The sequence below is a fragment of the Spermophilus citellus genome (assembly GCF_964194105.1).
Source record: "Spermophilus citellus genome assembly, chromosome: 1".
Classification (NCBI taxonomy): Eukaryota; Metazoa; Chordata; class Mammalia; order Rodentia; family Sciuridae; genus Spermophilus; species Spermophilus citellus.
In genome coordinates, this window is record NC_138182.1 from 224,112,500 (window position 1) to 224,130,439 (window position 17,940).

Consider the following 17,940-nt stretch of genomic DNA (forward strand, 5'->3'; position numbering starts at 1 on the left):
GCTGGAAGGCTAGCCTTTGGTCTGGAAACTTGCAACAACATGCTATAATTTTTTCCCTAAAGAATGGGCACAGAGCCAGGTATGGTAATACACACCTATAATCCCAGCAGCTCAGGAGGCTGAGGCAGGAGGATAGTGAGTTCAAAGCTAGCTTCAGCAAAAAGTGAGGCACTAAGCAACTCAGCGAGACTCTGTCTCTAAATAAAATACAATAGGGCTGGGGATGTGGCTCAGTGGTTAAGAGCCCCTGAGTTCAATCCCTAGTACCCCCCCACCACCAAAAAAAAAAAAAAAGAAAAAGAATGGGCATGGATTACTAGAAATGTGGAAAGATAGGAGGGAACACAAAGACCTGGAGAAAAGTGGTGCTGAGGAGCAGAAGCAGCCCCCATTTGGAAGGAGTCAGGGGGCCTAGGTGTTTCAGCTGCTGTTAACCTGGCCCTTTACCATAGTCACTCATTGAGTGACCTTGAAGTAATCTCCTAGTTCTCTGAGAAAACAGCCAATAATGGAAGTCACATCATAGATTTGGTGAGACTGTAATATATGCAAAGCATTTCTTGTAGTCTCTAATATATTGTAAGTCATCATTATTAGAAGAAAACTCAAAGAACCTTTTATCTGCCCAGACTAATATCATTTAGAGTTGCTTTAAGAAATTACATTTTGTGAAGGGTAACATACTTGTTGCCAAAATCAATCTAAATTTACCTAGAGAGACTCAGTGGATTGGCTACCTGAGGCCACCATTTCTTTTTCCAGGATCCTGCAGGATCTGCTACTGGGGGTACAGGGCAAGCAATGCAGTTTTCCGTTCTGTAATAGTAAAGCACTCAATTAATTATCTTTACCTTCGAGCTTTCACCAAGTAGACATCTTTGTGAATGCAGGATACACAGAACCCAAACAAACAGGTAGCACTGGCTGAAACCACAGCATGGAAAATCAGAATGCTCAGAAAACAGACTTCCTGATTATTGGTCAAAACTTACTGGCCTGGCTGGGGTTGTAGCTCAGAGGTAGAGGGGTTGCCTGGCACGTGTAAGGCACCAGATTCAATGCACAGCACCACATTAAAAAATAAATAAATAAAATAAAGGCATTGTGTCCATCTACAATTTTAAAAAATTAAAAAAAAAAACTGGGCTGGGGATGTGGCTCAAGCGGTAGCGCGCTCGCCTGGCATGCGTGCGGCCCGGGTTCGATCCTCAGCACCACATACCAACAAAGATGTTGTGTCCGCCGAGAACTAAAAAATAAATATTAAAAATTCTCTCTCTCTCTCTCTCTCTCTCTCTCCTCTCTCACTCTCTCTTTAAAAAAAAAACTTAGTGGTATAAGAGACTTTTTGGAAGAGTAACATCCAATATCGGCTAGGTTGTAGAGAAAGAGGCCCTTTTGTGCAGAGCTGATGGAGGCAGAGCTGGTTACAATTTTTCTAGAGAGCAATTTGACAATGCCCATCACAGGTGTTCAGAAAACACATAGTTGACACTGTGATCTTTGCTAAGAACAAAAGCCTGTGTCCCTAAAACTTAGCAACAATATATTCCTTTATAAATCACTTATAATTAAAAAAAACTTAGGATGTAAGAGAATAATAAGGTTTTATGATGGCTATATAGCTACTAAATGTTATGGAAATTACTCAGATATATGAAAATACTTTCATTATATATTTATATAGTAGCTGAAAAAAGGTAACAAACCATGTGTTTTTGATTAAGATCCTCTAGCTGGAAACAACAGGAAAACAACTCAAGAGATCAGGGAGGAAGGAGGTCAACAACATTAGGAGGATAATGGGATGAGAGGAAGATAAGCAATAGGGCTTCGTATCAGAAATGGAAAGCTATTAAGACCTCTCCCATGCCCCCCTCTATCTGCCTCACTCACTCTCACGGCAGATCAGCGCTCTTGGTGGATCCTTCTTAATGGAAGAATATGGCTCCCCATATGGTCCAGTTCTGAAACAGTACAGACCAGACACATCTGCATTCAGAATAAAAGTTTGATGAGGGAGGCATGAGTGCTCCACAGCTTGATGACATCCAGTACCAATGCAGTCTTCAGGGGCCCAAAGAAAGGGGGCTGGCTGGTGAGGGCGAGGGAAACATCCCTGCAGGATCTGCTACTGGGGGTACAGGGCAAGCACATTTCTTAGTTTTAGAAAGAAAGTTGTCTTCCTAGAAAAATTAATAGAAAAGTATAAACCAGACTTCAATAGAAGTTTTATTCATCAGGGTAAAACTTTAGCAATTTTATCTTCTTTTGGTTTTCTATAATTTATATTGAAATAAATAGTAATTGATTAAATTTTAAAAGTTAGCTTTTATGACTGTCAGGTCATAATGATTATATAATATTAAGCAAAGGGAAAAACAAAATTTTTTAAAAACACCATATGCTCAGAAAAATAATGGGAGAATATACAATAGAATATTAGCAGTGGTGTCCTTATGTAATAGAAGGGCTTGATTTTCTCACTTTTTACCTTCTGCATTTTTCAATTGTTCTATAACAGGTATGCATTGCCTTCATGCTAGAAAAACATCTGAAACATGTATGCCCAGTGAGCCAAGTTTTTGTAATAAAAAACTAGAATAATATAGGGACCACTGTTCCTATATAACAGATAAACCACAGTGGGTTTTGGTGTTTTACCCCCGGCTCAACACCTGCAGATTGCTACAAATCGACAACAGTAATCCACTGCTACAGCCACACACACCTCTCTCTCTCTCTCTCTCTCTCTCTCACACACACACACACACACACACACATACACACACACACACACACACACACACCAGGAATTGAATCCAAGGATGTTGACCACTAAGCCACATCCCCAGCCCTTTGAAATTTTGAGTCAGGGTTTCGCTAGGTTGCTTACAACCTCACCAACTTGCTAAGGCTGGCTTTGAATACAAGCTGGGATTACAGGTGTGCATCACCACACTTGGCTCATCATTTGTCTTGAGAGTCATTGGCCCACAAAACTAAAGAGTTGAGGAGTTTTTCCAGGACTATATCCAAATAAGTACTGAAAATAAATGACAAGTTCAAAAATAAAACTTGCATGCTGTGATTCCACAAAGAACTGTTTGAATGTAGAGAAGATAATATTCAGAGTAATCTTATAGAAATATACAATAGTAGCATCATATGAAAAATCACTAGGTAGAAGGAAATCAACTATTTTCTGTCCCTACTAGAGAACAGATTAAATAGGTTTAGTGTTAGGAGTGTTTTAACCATAGCATCAGTCTTGTTGAGTGCAAAAAGCTCTGAGCTAAAAAATAAATTGGAATTTGAAGAAAAACAAAATTTAACACTTACTGCATTGCCACACGGTGGCTCCTGTGTTCTCTTGCCACTGAACAGTCCTAATGACATTTTTACTGTTTCACCTAAACCACAAAGTTAAATTATAAATGAAAATCCATAGAAAATGTGGGGAAACTAGAGAACAGTCTTTTCCTATTTCCCCAGAATGTTTGAATTAGATAAATTAGAGCTATCTATACATACAGGGTAGACAGGAGCAATGCCTGGCTGAAAAAGTATCTGTAGACTTCTTTCTAGCTCTCTATATACTGTGACAAAGCCTTAAAATAAGGTTTAAAAACACCTACCAATAAAACAAGTAAAATATGCCCTAAAATTTTAATGGAACTACTTCATTTTTCATAATACTCGACCACTGGAATACAGCTTTGGAATTTAATAACAAAATATTTTAAACAAATATTTAAGGTTTTATATATTTATGCTACTATGCTCTAAGTGAATATATTTATACCATGGCACTTGAAAACGTCTATCAAAGTGGGGTCTTTGCTATTTTGACCATCCTCAATTAATCATTCTTATTTTCACCTCTGAAGAGCTTAATCACATTGACTCAAATTCCTCTGAACTGTTTTTGTTGTTGTTGTTGTTGTTGTTGTTGTTATTGTTGTTTGGTTTTGTTTTGGTTTTGTTTTGTTTTGTTTTGGTACTGGGGACTGAACCCAGAGGTGCTTAACCACTGAGCCACATCCTCACCAGCCTTTTTTTTTTTTTTTAATTTGAGTCAGAGTCTCACCAAGTTTCTTACGGCCTTGCTAAGTTGCTGAAGCTGGCCTTGAGCTTGTGGTCCTCCTGCCTCAGCCTCCTGAGTCTTTGGGATTACAGCCATGCACCACCATACCCATTTTTCATAAGGAAAAAAATGGAAGGAGATATAGTGAAATGGCTTATGATACCCATGGTAATACTAAGGGTAAAATGTCCAAAATATAATCAATTCTTTAGATAAACTCACATTATACATAGCTTTGAACAAAAAAGATAAAAGAATTAGATGTTGATGTCAATGTTTTCAGAAAAAGATACAGCAATAAATATAAAAGCATTATTATGTTATTACAGATTATTTATAAAAACAACTAGCCTAACAATATAAATCTCCTTAAAATGCAAACACTCTATTATCTCAACATGAATTACAGAGTAAGATGTTTTTCTAGTAAATTGTGAAAATTGAAATTCATTTTTAGATAACACTCAGAAAATAAAAAATACTGTTCCTATTTTAATTCAGCATGTATTTCTCAAAATCAGATACACCATGAACATGATGAGTTTAGATTATACTTTTACATCTTCTTTAGCTAACCAAGTGAAAAACCCAATACACACATAGGTACTTTGATCAGTACATAAAATAGCAATAGGTAAGCAGTTTAGAAAACAGAACACAATTAAAGCAATATAATAATGGTACAGAGGCACCCATTTAACCCAAAAAGAAATATGTGGGCCACAAAATACTGTTCCATCTAACCTCTAGATAGTCTGTATATTTTGACCTTATAGTAGTCAAAATATTTAGTATTAAAGTAAAGCTCAGGTTCTACTACCTGTAAAGGTCTAATATAGGGCTTGGTTTGTGGCTTGATGGTAGAGCACTTGCCTAGCATTTGTGAGGCACTGGGTTTGATTCTCAGCACCACATTTAATAAATGAAGGTCCATTGACAACTAAAAAAAAAAAAAAAAGGCCTAATGCAGCAGGGAAAAAAATGCCATTTTATGCTACTAATGATTTTTAACTAAATCTTTTATATTATGTGTTTAGCACATGAAAAATTATATACAGATTTTTAAAAATCAAAAGGGAAATTTCTACATACATTAAATCTATCATTTCTGTCTTTGCACTGCTAATATAGTGTTTAAATTATGCAAACAAACATCCAGTAAACAGTATTTTATTTTATGACACTCTGCGTTAATACAATAAATATACAAAACTTCCAAACCACTGAAAACATGCAACATCAGAGGGACAGATGAAAGGCATTTATACAGAACCAGGACAGTCACCATGATGGCAGCGCAGTATTACTACCCGACAAAATATACACACACCCTAGACAAAGAGTCCAAGTTCCAAATTACAAGTTGTTGAGCAATGATTTTCCAGTGTTCAAACTGTAGTTTTAAATAAAACAGCCATGATTTAATATTGCAAACTGAAAAATGGCCTGGTGCCTACTATGCGAAGACCATTTTAGGACTGGGATACTGGGCCATTTTTAGCTTTAAATATAAAACACTAATAAGTGTCAATTTTTTTGCTGAGTGAAAATGTAATTATTTACTGGTTATTAAGAGAATAGTGAATATAAGAATTTAAAGCTGTTTCATATCTGATCAAACTGTAGGCACTGTCATCATCTCAATGCAGTATTTTTCAAACCATGATTTCTCTCTCAAACTTGTGTTAACCCCCAAAATGGTTTTAAAATGGGATTTCCTCCATTTATTCATGAAAAGATATTGTGGGCTGGAATTATTCTTTGGGGATTTCTACATAAGAGAAACAATCCAATTCTGAAGGGAAACATAATAGTATTTTCCAAAATCATCTGACATCTTTTATTTGTAGTTCAGAGAAAAACAAAAATGGACTTCGGATATAAGTCAATGTGGCTCTAAGTGCTCTTGTATTCTGTGGTTAGTATTTTGAATGTCTGTAAAATCCACCCTCAGTAAAGCACACTGATGAAACAGATTTTCATTAAGATTATAGGCTCTAAAAAAATAGAAATGCTGAGTTGGTTGAAAATGTAGATGAAGATTATCATTGATCAGAAATACTTATAAAAACAGCTTTAAATTCATATTCTGAATCACATTTTCTTCAGAATAGAAGAAATATCTTCCAACTATATTATTACTCAATAAAGTATCAAATAAATCAAATGTTAACACCATCTGGATGTATTTGCATTACCTAGTATCACACATAGCTTCTTCATAAATAGTAAGAACTTGGCATCCCACCCCTGGCAGGAAATTATTTTAATTCCAGATTTAGGAAGAGAATAAAAGTGACTTAACCATTTATGTTTTAAAAAAGGGGGATTTGCTGTCTCAAATAATAGAGTCCCATAGACCATCCTTACTTAAAATCAAGTTGAATAAATCACTACCTGTCATTCTAGAATCTAAAATTAGCTGAAGACTTTCATAACACAGTAGCATCACTTACAAATGCTTTTGATTCATTTAATCTGTACTAAAAACAACTTGAAGTTTGAACCCATGTATACCATAAGAATGAAGTTCTATGCTGCACAGTAACAATTTAAACGTGATTATATTCACAATTAATGCATTTAACTGTATTTGTATTTATTTGCTTGGTGCAATGTTTTGTTTTTCCTATTGCTGAATTTTAAATGTATTCAGTCTGTCTCAAAAAGTGAAGACTTAGGTGACTTAGGGATTCAAGTATATTAGAAATGCTAGGGTCTTTTATTTTTAATGCCACTAGAAATGAGAGAATAAAAGAAAAGTCCCTTAAATACTGAATGTTCTTTATAGACAAGAGTTAGGCTAGCTTTTAATACCTCTGTCAAAAATCACACACACACACACACAAACACACACCCCAAAATAAGCTGCCAAACACAATCTCAGTCCAATTAAAAAGAGTAGCCACAAGAATGTATTGAAGTCTCCATACAGTAAAATTTTACTGTATGAATACTGAAAATTAAAAGATAAAATAAAAGGAATTATTGTCACTACATTCCATTGCATTAACTACCTTCTTTTTGGATAATGCACTGCATATTAAAGTCTCATATTGTACCCCAATAAATTTTTATTTAAAAGAAACTATTACAGAAAATCATTTCTATGATTCCATAAACAACCTTTGCTTCTACAACTATAAGCAGTACAGAACCCAAAATACTAAGTCTTTTAATTTAAGAAACATAGTACCCATGCAAGATAAGAGACTGTTATCAAAATATCAACTACTCTCAAAAAATAAAATAAAAGGAAGATAAAATATACATTATCTACCAAAGCACACAGGCTCTTCACTGGTGACTGAAACTAGTAATAAGCGGGACAATTTAAAAATCCATAAGTCTCTGCTGGCCTACTTCTTTCAATATAAATAGGGGAAAAAGAACAAAACACTGCTTTACTATTCTGATGTGTAATCCTTATCTCTAAAGATTCTTGAAAGAACTACAATTAGTGCTAAGTGCTTTTTTCATCGTAAGTAACATATTAATTTCAGTGTGTCACCACTGAAATAATTTGCTGAACATCATCCCCCAAAAAATATGGAGAATATTTATTTAGCGTGTAATATTTTTTTTCTGCAAGGGGCATTGAAATATTAAGAAACTAATAGGTCAAGTAATAAGACAAGGACATTTTTCTGATTTTAGCCCATGCACGTGTGAATGGGAAATATCCATGCTGTGTGTATTGTGTGTTTCCAACATAAAAATATTTGTAAATACAGTAACTGGAGAGAAAAGTACAGTCAAAAGGTAACAGTGTATTGTGGGAAGGTTCTCTAGATTTGGTTACCCTTGAAGGCATTCTGCGCTGCGCTCGTTGCTGCAGTGGAAGCTGCATTTGCAGCTGCAGTCTGGACAGTTTTGTTGGACATCACGCCTGTTGCAAACTCTTGCTGGGCCTTCTCAAAACTAGCACCTGTTGTGCGATACAGTCCATGTACCTGTGAAGACACAAGAAAATGGAGAAGATGAGCAGCAATCTACACATTCACTTCCAGCAGCTTGAAATTAATCTCAATGTTATTCAGAGATACAAGGACTAGATTCGAGTCAGGATTCCTATGGTCAGGAACAATAGCCACCATGCTGGCACAAATATTGAAATATTTTCCAAATACAGGTTTTTTATTTTGTTCCCCAAGCAGAAGACATAATTATGGTAACTAGAACCAAAAATAATTTAAAGAACAATTTCTGAACCAACTACAAAAGCTATGTTTTCCTTTGTACTTAGTTCATTAAGATATGAACGACATTAGAACAGAATGGTTTAAACATAACAAAAGAGACAATCTGACTTTAATTTATGGCCCCAGACAATTTGAAGAGAACAATACCATATCTATTTCTAATTTGGTCACATACACAGCACGATTATAATCTAGTGATACCATTTGATCATTTAGCAAAGAAAGCACTATAAACATACTGTTGCTGTCCACTATATCATTTAATATTTTGGGTATAATAAGTCCTAAAGGATTTATGAAGAAATGCTGTGGGGAATTGTCTCTCCATACTGATCCGCTACTAAAATCTTGAAGTTTATTTTCATGAGCAGGGTTCAAAACTTTTCTATCATAATACATTTTAAGCTGCATAATCAAATTATGAAGCCCATCAGTACATATCATGAGCCACTTAACACAAATTTTAAAAAGAAACTAATAATATAAATTAAAACAAGCATTCATTACATGACTAAAAACTTTGGGGGTGGGCAATAAGTGAACCAGCAATTAAATTGCACTGTGATTAGAACTAAATTAAAAGGCTCCCCAAATGCAGTCAATGCATGTTTTAGGAAGGGCTAAGTACACCCAAGTGGATGTGGAATAAGAAAAAGTAGAATAGGTCACAGCTCATGTCAAGACACTTATTCTACAAGTGTCTACTGAATGTCTACTTTTGGCCTACTACAGCAGGCAGGTGAAGATTTGGTTTGGAGCTCAGGAGAGGAACGGGCTGAAGACGTGAACTTGGAAACCACTGATATATATTATCTGTGTTCTCTCTCTCTGAATTCTTATGCTGAAACCCCAGTCCCCAATATGATGGTGGTGGAAGGTAGACACTTGGGTGAAGCCCTCACGAATGGGATTAGTGCTCTATAAGAGAGAGCTCTCCTGTCTCTCTTACCACATCAGGACACAGAAGATGGCAATTTATAAATCAACCTGACACTGAATCTTCTCTAATGTGCCTTGATGTTATATTACCCAGCCTCCAGAATTGTGAGGAAAAAAAAATTTAATGTTCTTTAAGTCACCCAATCTATGATATTTTTGTTAGAGTAGCACAAAGGAACTAAGGTACCATATAAATGGTAGCTGAAATCTTGGCCTGGATGAAACTGTGTTTAAAGAACATAAAGTAGAAAGAAAAGAAAGTCAGATACAGAAACCTATTAAGGTACTAGTATTTGAAAGGCATCTAAAGCAAGGAGGAATGATTAGAAGAGAAATGGCAATAACAGCCAGGTTCTTCTTACTAATGCCAAGGGAAGAAACTGTGTTCAAGAATGAAATCCTGGGTAAAAGATAAAAATACAAAGACAGCTAGGTGGTGGTGCATGCCTGTAATCCCAGAGACTCAAGAGGCTCAGGCAGGAGGATCACAAGTTCAAAGCCAGACTCAGCAACTTAGTGAGGCCCTAGGCAACTTAGCAAGACCATGGCTCAAAAAATATTAAGGGCTAGGGTTGTGACTCAATGATAAAATGGCTCTGGATCCCCAGTACAAAAACACAAAAGCAAAAACAAAGACACAGACAGCTCCAAGTACTTCTGATGTATTGGTGAAAGTGAATGCCATATTACTATGACTGAAGTATAAAATGGTCAGGGAGAGAAAAGAGCACCAACAAATACACACACTGGTAAACCCTCCAATTCTTTTTCCCTAGTACTTTAGCACTACCGTAAGTTTAGAAGTCATTATTTTTATTCCCTTTTCAAACCAAGTTTTCCATGGAAAATTAAAGATACAAACAAATTCTACTCCGATGTGGGAGAAAAGTAGGTCACAGTGAGTAAAAATGATTGGATCCTGGAAAATAAGTGTATTAAAGAAATTTAATAAACCTTCTTTACACACTAAACCCAGTCACAGTGCAATGCAAGTACAAGTCCACTCGCCAGTCTTATCCCCTGTTCCCACAAGTCTGTGGGCATGTAACAAATAAATGTGACTTCAAACTTGTTTTACTATTATTTTCTTTCTCAAACTTGTATTAAATTGATCAGCTGGTGTATGTATGTGTTCATGGCATCAGAGTTTAATTACTTAAAATGTAACCCAGAGTCTGGCAGAGCAGAGAGGTAAGGAGCAGCACATGCTTCCAACAGTCTATATCCATATAGACCCAGAGAGCCACCTAGAGGGAAAAGGCCACATGCATGTTCTGTGTATAATGCTCAAATGGCTATAAATCCATTAAAGGGTAACTTCTTTATTCCAGAGCCCCATGAAAGATAATAGACCAATCATGATGATCAACATTTCAAAAGGCTTATTGTCCTGCTGTTTCAGCTGTATATATAGCAATGATTCACATTTCTTAGGAAATCAGGGACAAAACCTTAACACACAGGACTATAATATTTATTTTATTTCATTTCATTTTATTTTTTGGTACTGGGGATTGAATCCAGGGATTCTCTATCTCTAAGCTATGCCCCAGCCCTTTTTAGTTTTTATTTTGAGGCAGGGTCTTTCTAAGTTGCCCAGGCAGGCCTTGAACTTGTATCCCTCTTCTCAGTCTCCTGAGTCACTGGGATTACAGGTGTGCCTCACCATGCCTAGCTAAAGAACTATGATTTTTAAAAAAGTAGCTGGGCACAGTGGTACACACCTATAATCCCAGCAATTTAGGAGGCTGAGCAGAAAGATCACAAGTTTGAGTCCAGTCTTGGTAACATAGACTCTTTGTCTCAAAAAATAAAAAGAATGAGGATGTAGCTCAGTGGTAAAGTACCTCTGGGTTCAAGCCCCCCCCCCCAAAAAATAAACAACTTAAATACTTGCAATACCAAAAAATAAAATAAACAACTTAAATACTTGCAATCTTTCCTATTTATGAGAAATGCATTGACCTTAATATTTAGTTCTGTAAGTATCACAGGAAGGGCAATAGATTTGGTATCTACTAATTCTAATTTCCAGCTGACTGATCAACATTTGAAACTTCACCTTTACATCCCATAGAACAAGAATATGTGTTGTCCTATCTGCTCAGAGTTTACCTATGGATCAAATCAGAATATATACCAATAAGTTAAATAATATAAATTAATTTTAAAGTGTCTGCAGAAGCGTCACAGCCAGGTGGAGATGCACCTGTTTCTGTTCATGTGCCTGCGCGCTCACTGTGGCTGTGTGTGGCAACAAAAAGCTGTAAACCGCAGAAAGTGAAGAACCATGGCACTTTATATGAAATAATCCAAACACATGTCTCCAATATGGCAGGTAGAATACCTTTTCAAGAAATGACATTTTGCCAAGTGCTGTGGCACACACCTGTAATCCCAGCAGCTCAGGAGGATCGCAAGTTCAAAGCCAGCCTCAGGCAACTTAGCGATGCCCCTAAGCAACTCAACTCAACCCTAAGACCCCGTCTCCTAATAAAATACAAAAAAGGAGCTGGGGGATATGGCTCATGATTGAGTACCCCCAGTTCAATCCTTAGTACCAAAAAAAAAAAGAGAGAGAGAAAGAAAATCACATTTCTATTAATATAAGACCCCTGTCATATCAAAGTTATTTTAACTTTTATAAAAGCTAGTAAAATAAAAATGAGTTTTAAAATTATTTTTTCACATTCTTGTTTTGAGTTTTTAAAAAACATATGAATCTCTAAGTATACATTTTTCTAATTAAACATTTCCTAGAAACCCAGTATGAACTCTCCTGCCCATAGACAGGGTCAGATATTCTTTTCATAACCCAGTTTCATGCAGTTGAAACCCACTCCTCCTTTGATATCTCAGGACTGCTGCTCTGTCCTCTGCTGTGCCTGCACTATCTGTGCTCTCCCTTCTGCAAGCACCTCTAGCACTTTGTACAGCTTAGGGCATGTACACTGTTCTTCTGCAGGGTTCATCTACTTGTCTTATACCCACATATGCTTTTAGTTATCTGAGGGCAAAGGGCAATTTTTTACTTGTTGTTACACCCCCTTATAAGACATAGCATAGTAACTTGCAGTAGAAGTCACTGAATAATAATTTGCCTATCTGGAATTAAATGGTCTAATATTGACCTCATTATTAAAAATAAAAGTTACCAAATAAGTGCAATATGGCTCTAACAGACTACCTGTGTTACAAGGTAAAACGGTTAGTTTGCAGTTACCTCAGAGGCTAAGTGTTCTAGAAGCAAACATACTATTTCATACCTACTAGGAAAAGTAGAAAATAACAAGTGCTGGCAGGGATGTAGAACTGATGATTGGAATGTAAAATGATATAGGCACTGCAGAAAAGAGTTTGGAAGTTCTTCAAACAGCTAAACAGAAAATTACCATTATGACCATGTAACAATTCCACTTCTATGTATATACACAAAAGAAGTGAAAGCAAGGACTCAAACAGTTCCTTCTAGACCAATCTTCACAAGCAGTATTATTCACAGAAGCCAAAAAGTGGGAAAAAACAAGTGTCTGGGCTGGGATGTGGCTCGGTGATAGAGCACTTGAATAGCATTGGAAAGGCCCTGGGTTGATCCCCAGCACCCACCCCCCACACACACACAAAAGTGTCCCACACATGAATAAATAATATAGTGTATATACATATAGTGGAATAATGTTCAGTATACAACTATTCAATGCTACAACATGGATTAACCTTGAAAAAATTATACTATGAAATAAGCCAAGTACAAAAAGAAAATATTGTATGATTCATTTATATGAAATATCTAGAACAGGTAATTCACAGAGGCAGGAAATATGTTAGAGATTGTGATGGGCTGAAGTAGGGAGGATAAAGTAATTGCTTAATGATTTCAGTTTCTGTTTAGGGTAATGAAAAATATTTGCAAACAGACAGTGGTAATGGTTGTAAAACCCTTGAATTGCCATTGATTTGTACCTTGAAATGATTCAAATGGCAATTTTTAAATTTTGTTTTAGATATACATTAGAGTATACTTTGACATATTATACATTCATGGAGTATAACTTATTCTAATTAGGATCCCATTCTTGTGGTTGTACATGATATGGAGTTACACTGGCCATGTACTCATATGAGTGTAGGAAAGTTTTGTGCAACTCATTGTACTTACTGTCATTCCTATTTCCATCTCCCATCTCTTCCCTCATTCCCCTTTGTCTAATCCAATGAACTTCTGTTCTTCCTCTCTATATCTCTCTTGTTGTGGGTTAGCATCCACATATCATTTGGCCTTTGGTTTTTTCACTTAGTATGTTAGCCTCCAGTTTCATCCATTTATTGGAAATACCATAATTTCATTCTTCTTTATGGCTGATTAATATTTCATTGTGTATATGTGTGCCTATGTGTACGTACACACACACACACACACACACACACACACACACCTCATTTTTAAATCCATCTGTTTTTTTAAATTTAAAAAAAAAAAACATTTTTAAAGTCCTATCTGTTGAAGGTACCTACATTGGTTCCATAGCTTGGCTACTGTGAATTGAGCTGCTATAAAACAATAATGCAGCTGTATCACTGTAGTTTGCTGATTTTTACTCCTTTCAGTATAAACCAAGGAGTGGGATAACTGGGTCAAATGGTGGCTCCTTTCCAAGTTTTCTAAGGAATCTCCATACTGATTTCCAAAGTGGTTGTACCAATATGCAGTTCCCACTAGCAATGTATGAGTGAACATTTTTCCCCACATCCTTGCCAACATTTGCTTCTTACTTGTATTCTTGATAATTGTCATTCTTACTGGAGTGAGATAGAACATCAGTGTAGTTTTAATTTGCATTTCTCTAATTGCTAAAGATGTTGAACATCAAATGGCAATTTTATGTTATATATATTTTTCCATGATTTTTAAAATGTAATATATCAAAACCACTTAATTGTACACTTTAGTATGTGAACTGCATAATATGTGAATTATATTTCAATAGCTGTTTCAAATGTGTATATAGGATGATTTAGGTAGAAGTATCATGTAACAGCATTATAAATACTCAGCAATATGTCAAATTTGAAGATGTCTAAGTAAATATGATTCACAATTGTTGAGAACCACAGCCAAAGGGGCATTTGGTGGCTCGCACGGGGAGCGACTGAGGGTAAGTAAACTGCTCGCCCCTGAGGGCAGGGCGAGAGGATGGGTAGCCATTCTAAGTTTCCTCTTTTGTTTTGCTTCATTTTTGTTTTAATTTGCCTGTCCCTGGAGATGAGTGAGACGGAAGAAAAACCACTCACATCTGAGGAAAAACTATTTGCGTCTGAGGAACAGATAGGGAGAAAGGACGGATACACATTTCAGGAGGATAGAAAGGCTGATATAATGAATTATTGTTCCATTTTTATTGCATTCTGTCTCGGTTTTGTTTGGCATCACCTTGTTGGGTTGTATTATAGTAGAAATACGGGATCAGAAATTAGTAAAAAACAAACTGAAAGACTGTTAAGTAAATTATTAGAGGAAGGAGGCTTCCCAGTAAAATCAAGAGCAGTCAGGGCATACATTGATATAATACAAAAATGTAGCCCATGGCTTTTTAAGGAGGAGTTGTTAGATATATCACAATGGAACCATCATGGTGAAGATTTAAAAAGAATAGAAAAGAACAACCCAGGGACTCTGCCAGTTGGCACATTGCCATTGTGGACGTTCGTATCTGGTTTGCTTAGTCCAAAGCCTTCAGTTCAGACAAAGGTAGAGGAAGGAGAAGACATATTGATTCAAGTAAAAGAGAAGGTCTCTCAAGTTAGTCAGAAAGAGGAAAAGATTCAAGTAAAAGAGAAGGTCTTTCGAGCTAGTGAGACAGAGGAAGGAAGTTCAGAGCAGAAAAAGCCATCAGGGGAAAAGTTACAACAGGAGACTGCTAATAACACCTTTCTATCAGAGAGCGTAAGTGTCCAACCAACAGCACCACCTCTACAGGAGACTGCTACTAACAGCATTCTATCACCAGAGGGCATAAGTGTCCAATCAACAGCACCACCTCCATATGCTAGGAGACTCCCAACCCCCGCAGTTGATAGTTGGGATCCTGAGACAGGATCTCAAGTATGCCCTGTATTTGAGGTAGGAGGGCAGCGAATTTACCAGGGTTTAAATTTCAAAACAGTGAAGGAGCTAAAAGAGGCTGTAACAACCTATGGTCCTCAAGCACCCTTCACTGTAAGCTTGGTCAAATCCATTACCAACTTAAACATGACGCCAGCAGATTGGGCTAATATTTGTAAAGCTGTGCTAAATGGAGGACAATACCTGTTATGGAAGGTTGCCAATGAGGAATTTTGCAAGGAGACAGCTAGGCGAAATGCAGCAGCTGGTTATCCTCAGAGAAATCTAGATATGTTGTTAGGAAAGGGACTTTATGAGGATCGGCAGCAACAAATTGCATATGATCCTGGTGTATATTTACAAATTGCTGTAGATGCAGTTAAGGCATGGAAGACTTTACAAGGACATGGAGGTTTACAAGGTCAATTATCTAAGATAATACAAGGAGCTAATGAACCTTACACTGAATTTGTAGATAGGCTTATTCAAACAGCTACCAGAGTTTTTGGGAATACAGAACAAGCAATGCCATTAATAAAACAACTGGCTTATGACCAAGCGAATCGTTGGTGCAGAGATATCATTAGACCATGGAAACAGGAAGATTTAAACACATATATTAAATTATGTAGAGACATTAATGAACAAGAGCAAGTCATGGCAGCTGCAGTAAAACAGGCTTTAGATGCCAGAGACAATAATGAACAAGGGCAAATTGTGGCAGCTGCAGTAAAACAGGCTTTATATGCCAGGCCAAGAACATGCTACAATTGTCAACAAACAGGACATTTTAAAAGGAATTGCCCCATAGGAGGAGGGTTTAACAAAACTAGGTATCAAAGGAGTAGAATACCGGGTATTTGCCCACGATGCCGTAGAGGGAGACATTGGGCTAATGAATGCCGTTCTCAAACCACCATAGAGGGTACTCCATTACATTGGGCTAATGAATGCCGTTCTCAAACCACCATAGAGGGTACTCCATTACATTGGGCTAATGAATGCCGTTCTCAAACCACCATAGAGGGTACTCCATTATCAAAAAATGAACAAGGACCAAGTGTTTATCCACGATATCGTGGAGAAAGGCATTGGGCTCCGTTGCCAAAAAATGGACAGGGGGCCCCAATGCTCCGGGGCCCCAAACCACAAATATACGGAGCACTGGAGGAACCCAGCAACCCCATCAGGGTAGTGACCAGGACACATTGTCCATCAGATCCCTCTTCAGACAAACCAGAGGGAGCGCAGGGTTGGACATCTGTGTCTCCGCCAGATCAGTACTAACTCCAGAGATGGGAGTTCAAATCATTCCCACAGGGGTAAAAGGACCTCTTCCCAAAGGAACAGTAGGCTTATTATTGGGACGCAGCTCTTCTACTCTAAAAGGACTTTTGATAAGTCCTGGGGTAATTGATCCCGATTATGAGGTGAAATAAAAATTATAGCCAGTTCTCCAAAGGGTATATCAGTAATTTCACCAGGAGATAGAATAGCACAGTTACTAATAATACCAAGCCTACATGATAAATTTTCCAGTCATGCTGTAGAAAGAGGTTCCAAGGGATTAGGCTCCACAGGTGTAGATTGGGCTATGCTTTCTTTAAATTTAGATTCTCACCCCATGCTAAAACTAAATATTCAAGGACATGAATTTAATGGGCTACTGGATACAGGTGCAGACCTTAGCATCATCTCTTGTCAAGAATGGCCAAAACATTGGCCATTACAACAAGCCACTCAAACGCTTCGAGGCCTAGGAGTGGCAACTAATCCCCATAGAAGCGCAATGGTATTAGATTGGAAGGATCCTGAAGGATGTGAAGGAACTATACAGCCATATGTATTGGATCATCTTCCCGTAAATTTATGGGGACGAGATGTCTTAGATGAATTAGGTTTGACATTAACAAATAACACCAATCAAAATGCACCCACTATTATGGCTAGACAAGGTTTTAGGAAAGGAAAAAGATTAGAAAAACAAGAACAAGGTATAGCACCACCAATACAAATAGATCAAGGAACAGACAGACATGGGTTAGATTTTCACAAAGGGCCACTGAGACAATAAAAATTACATGGAAATCAGAAAGACCAGTATGGGTTCCTCAGTGGCCCTTGACTAAAGAAAAGATACAAGTAGCCCATGATCTGGTCAAACAACAATTAGTGGAAGGACATATACAACCTTCTGTATCTCCCCATAATACTCCCATTTTTGTCATCAAAAAGAAATCTGGTAAATGGAGATTATTGCAAGATTTAAGAGCCATTAATAATAAAATGGTCATTATGGGACCTGCTCAATCGGGGATTCCTCAATTGTCTGCTTTGCCAAAAACTTGGTATGTTTTAGTTATAGATATTAAAGATTGTTTTTTTTCAATTCCAATTCATCCTGAGGATAGTCCACGTTTTGCATTTACTATCCCTGCACTGAATCATGAAGGTCCTGATCAGAGATATGAATGGAAAGTACTCCCTCAAGGGATGGCTAACAGCCCAACTATGTGTCAAATTTATGTAACAAAGTAATCCAGCCACTTAGAAATCAAAATCCTGAACTACAAATATTTCACTATATGGATGATGTATTATTAGCACAC

At 37.0% G+C, this 17,940-nt stretch overlaps 1 protein-coding gene across 4 annotated transcripts in view; it reads right to left on the reverse strand.

The window, feature by feature from the left end:
- Positions 1-4,441: 4,441 nt before the first annotated feature.
- Positions 4,442-17,940, reverse strand: part of SCAMP1 (secretory carrier membrane protein 1) — a 112,453-nt gene continuing 98,954 nt past the window's right edge. The window contains exon 8 of one of the 4 annotated variants that reach the window (XM_081289799.1): positions 4,442-8,040. In XM_081289799.1, coding sequence (XP_081145925.1) covers positions 7,876-8,040 — 165 coding nt within the window. In that variant the 3' untranslated portion in view covers positions 4,442-7,875. The remainder of the gene's footprint in view (positions 8,041-17,940) is intronic. The other 3 variants (XM_081289800.1, XM_081289797.1, XM_081289798.1) reach the window with 3 other exon arrangements.